The sequence below is a fragment of the Penaeus chinensis genome, chromosome 37 (genome assembly GCF_019202785.1).
Source record: "Penaeus chinensis breed Huanghai No. 1 chromosome 37, ASM1920278v2, whole genome shotgun sequence".
Lineage (NCBI taxonomy): Eukaryota > Metazoa > Arthropoda > Malacostraca > Decapoda > Penaeidae > Penaeus > Penaeus chinensis.
The window spans coordinates 15441858-15446857 of NC_061855.1; the positions used below are offsets into that span (position 1 = coordinate 15441858).

General features: G+C 32.2%; 1 protein-coding gene across 1 annotated transcript in view; it reads right to left on the bottom strand.

The window, feature by feature from the left end:
- LOC125045578 overlaps positions 1 to 2675 on the bottom strand; it is a 3574-nt gene extending 899 nt beyond the window's left edge. The window contains exons 1-3 of the mRNA XM_047642915.1: positions 2441 to 2675; positions 514 to 557; positions 47 to 118 (exon numbers count right to left, since the gene is read on the bottom strand). Of these exons, the coding sequence (XP_047498871.1) occupies positions 47 to 118; positions 514 to 557; positions 2441 to 2502 (178 nt within the window). The 5' untranslated portion in view covers positions 2503 to 2675. The remainder of the gene's footprint in view (positions 1 to 46; positions 119 to 513; positions 558 to 2440) is intronic.
- Positions 2676 to 5000: the final 2325 nt, after the last annotated feature.

A 5000-nucleotide genomic window follows, 5' to 3' on the forward strand; every position in this document is an offset into this window, starting at 1 on the left:
GACCATTCACTTTTAATACAAAATTCTAAGGAAAACATTTGATTACCCAGGGATGCTGCCTCAGCGCAGACGGCGAAAGCAACGATCACCACAAATGGCCATGGTTGCGTTGCTTCAGCTGTGGAAAAGGGGAGGAATATGTGATTCAAACTTGCTTTCCATGCATACTCATGCGTACACAGAGAAACTGACACTATATAAATCAAAATAAATCTAAAATAAATTCTAACATTAAGGTCATGGAAATATTTTGTTCTTTGGGGAAAATTAGAAGATTCCTATAAAAACAACCCACAAAAGAAATCGTGTCGATGCCTGTGTCACAGATATACTGTAGAAGGATACGCTGGAGTTACATCCTATAGCCAACTCTTGCACTGATATTTTGCCTACAACGTCAAGACTTTTTCTTGCTATCTCAACGATTTGACTTGCTTTCTCAACCTACCGCCGCAGATAGACCAGCTTGCTAAATCAGTCCAATTCAAGGGGAACATGACGTCATCAACTCACCCAAGAGAACTGACGTTTTGCTCGGTGCAGCTCCCCTTGAGGGCCTGAAATATAAGCAGTTTTATGAATTTTAATTGTTGAACGATAACACTGTTACATGTATTCAGGATGGAAGGTGAAAGGGACGTCAGTATCATGAGTTGAATAGATTAAGTCTTAATACAAAATTCTAAGGAAAACATTTGTGTGTATATTCATATATATGTATATATTACTTACACACACAGATATATATGTGTGTGTTGTAAGTGTTATATGTATATATATACTTATTCTTAATTTTGTAGTGATTTTTCATTACATCATACTTTATTTATTACTAAGAGTTTCAATTATTATCATAACTTTAAGTAGTTTTGTTATTTTTACTATTTTTAGAAACAAATATTTGTATCACATTTGATCAAAGAAAACGAGTAATATCGACTACATTTTGTATAGCTGTCAACCCTCAAATAAGCTAGAAATACATTGCCATGTCACACAGCAACTCTGGCGATAATCAATATCACAGAAGATAAGTGATATAAAAGGAGGCTTCAGGGCATCCTTCCCCAGTGTGTTAGAGGCACTGACATCGGCTCAGTCAGGTTCTCTTGTGAGTTGCACTTGTAGGAATCTTATTTTCCCCAAGAGAACAGTGTCATGTATACATACACAATATACTGTATGGAGTCATATACAACATATATACATATTATATATACATATATTATAAATTGTATGCTTCTCTGAATCTGATTATAATTAAATTAATTTGAGGAGTGACGAGAGGCAAGAATATATAATGACACTATCCGTATAATTGCTTTATAAATATGAACACAAGCAACAGTCGAAGACTTGCATATATATTGGCACACACAGACATGGCGGAATTGCTGAATTATACATATCTGGAAAAAAAACATGAATTACTTTTCAATGTTTGCCATCAGCATGCAGTAATTTCCTAAGTATATAATTGTAAACACAGATAAAATGAAACAGCCACATTTAGAAGAGAAAACACATACACATGTTTTTAGATTTACTCGCGTGTGTGTTTGTGTATGTGTGTGTGTATATTGTATATGTATATTCATATATATATACATATATAGAAATATATGTATGTATATATATAAGAGTATGTGTTTGTTTGTGCATGCATATAGACGTGTGTGTGTGTGTGTGTGTGTGTGTGTGTATGTGTGTGTGTGTGTGTGTGTGTGTGTGTGTGTGTGTGTGTGTGTGTGTGTGTGTACATGCGTGTATATATATATATATATATATATATATATATACATTTATACTATGTATATGAATATATACAGATGCATATATATACATATACATATATGTGTTTATACACAAGTGTATATGTAAGTACACACACCTATGTACTTAATATATATATATATATATATATATATGTGTGTGTGTGTGTGTGTGTGTGTGTGTGTGTGTGTGTGTGTGTTTCATATATATATATATATATATATATATATATATATATATATATATATATATTCATATATAGTATGTATATAAATATATATTTATATATATACATATATTTGTATATATATACTTATATATGAATAGAAACAGAAGTACATACATACACACACTTATGTATTATATATATATATATATTATTTATATACTTATATATATTATGTATGTACATATAGTTTTTATGTTTATGTATATGTATTTGTACAATAACCTCTCTGAAAATTGGCATCGAACATTAGTAATTTGTAAAAAAGGGTACTTCAAAATTTTAAGGATCAATCTGTCTAAAATATCAATAAAATTGGATATTACCAAGATTTAATCATTATTTTTTTTCATTTTTTTTAAATAACAATACGTCTTTATGAAATATCAACAATTATACAGTTACCTGTGGAAGGCTTCCTCATAATAAACATCATATTACCTTGGCTTGAGTCTAGAATACGCATAATATACAATTTGTAAATGTGACATCACCGTGAACATGAACACAACAACAAAAGGGGCCAATAACTGGCTATATATCCAGAGCTTTAACAATCCACAACTACTACAAGGGATGCGAACCCCTTTCCTCCTGGCTTCAGCACGCAGACTGTCAGAAATCTTTGGGCAGTTGGGGTGGATGTTCTTCACTGAGCATCCCTACCGCCAACCAACAACAGTCTAGTGGTCAGTTGTGAACCGAGATCAGCATCACTTTACGAGACAGGAATGGATGATTTTACATGTTATTAAAGAGTTATATGCTCAGCGGTGATACAACACTTACAAATAAACATACAAGAAGTTATTAAAAATTGTTCCCAAATTATTCAGTAATAATAAGCCACTCATACATCTCAGTCACCATTTAAATTTAATATGTATCATATATCCAATATATAATCTACATAAGTAGTTTTAGTTAGTTTTTTACTGTTTATGTGACTAGTAACTTCAAAGAAATGGATAAATACTTCATTAACATGTTAGCAGAGAACCAAAATCCTTCATAATTACCACAGTTACTAACGACCCATGAACTTTACACATTACTAGAATATTAATACAAATACACATGATATATGTGTGTATATAATCATATATATCATATATTATATATATGCCTACACATATACATTGATTTATCTTTATGTGTATGTGTATGTAATTAAAATGAATAAATAAACAAATTTCTAAGAAAAAAAAAATATACAGCCATAGAAGATGTGTACATACACATACACATAAACGCATTTATACATATATAGATATATATATATATATATGTGTGTGTGTGTGTGTGTGTGTGTGTGTGTGTGTGTGCACATACACACACACACAAGACGCGTATCCTACCATGACTCCGCGTCGATGTTGAAGCTGGGTGACTTAAGCTAGGAACTGGTATTGAATGTGATGATTGCTTCAGTCGAAATTCTGAATCAATTAGATTTTCATTTTCTGTTATATTACTTTACTTATGTTTTTTCATGTTTCAATATGTCTGGAATTATCTTACTGCAACTGCATAAACATAAGAAAGTGAAAACAATAGATGAAATTACTTTCAGAATATATTGCCTCATAGTATACTACACTAAATAACCAGATACTTGCAATTATATATGCACATACGAACATGCATTTACGCAAAGCATATGTATACAAACTTAGAGTCATGGATATACATAAAACGTACATACGAAAAGAAGAAGCAATCGATTAATTAAAAAAAAAATAAACACGAATTTACCCTCTTTCTTTCGCCGTTTATTTGATGGAGTCATGATTTTGCTTTCAACCATACCTTTATGTATGTGTATGCATATATGGGCCTTTCAGTAACATTTCTGAAACCCCTATCACTTTGATACACTTTGTTACATGTTTGCCCTTTGGAACCTGTTGGTTTGTATCAAGGGGTACGGTTTGATACACTCCGACCAGCCAATCAGTTTCTATTATCAAGGTGCATACAATGTTGCTGTGCCTTTCCAGCAGTACATAAATACATGTTCACTCGATATGGGTAAAATTTTAAGAAGTCAGTCATGACGTTCACTGATGCGACATGGCTTCGAAGAACTGACTCATTATTGGAACATGGTAAGAACTGACACATTATTGGAACATCATATTGGTTGGTATCAAAGTGTAGGCTTTCAAATGTTTCGGTCTGATACACACCGACCAGCCAATCAAAATCTATCATAAAAGTGCATACAATGTTTCTGTGCCTTTTTAGCAGTACATGAATACATGTTCACACGATGTGGGTAAAATTAGAAGTCAGTCATGACGTTCACTGATGCGAGATGGTGAGAACTTCCAACGTGTCAGAGTCATATGACGTGGTATTTACTTCGGTGGGATGAATGTCTTTAAAATCATTCTGCGCCTCTATGATATAAGCTTACAGGCTCCAAAAATATCAAAGAAAAGGCTGTGTATCATGATTTTTTTTTATATAATTCAATCCAATACGTCAAGTAAATGTCCGTGATTATTGGAATTATCCATTTGTCTGATTTGGACACGGAGGTCACACGTGGTGGATACGTTTAAGTGCAAAACTTGCAAGTTCTGTTTTTCAGAAGAACAGTGTAATTTTTTCTCTTTTTTTTTTTTTTTTTTTTTTTTTTTTTTAGTGTATCTCAGAAATACATTTCAAAGCTTCGACAACCTTGCGAAACGAAAAATAGTGTGTATAAATAATATAAGTTGCGGAGATCAGACCTGCATTAATGGCTTTCTAGTGAATATTTTATGTGAAATTTAAAAAGTATGACTTCTCCTTTTTTCAAAACTTTGTATGTCAGTATAAACTTCGATGATATCGTATTTTGTAGCGACCGTGATACAACTTCAAACAATGTATCAAAGTGTTAGGGGTTTCGGGATTCTACAAAAAAAAAAACGTCTTATATGTACAGTCGCCAAAAAAACTAGTATATTTCCTCTTTCTGACTTAACAATATGATACGACGACGAAGACGGTT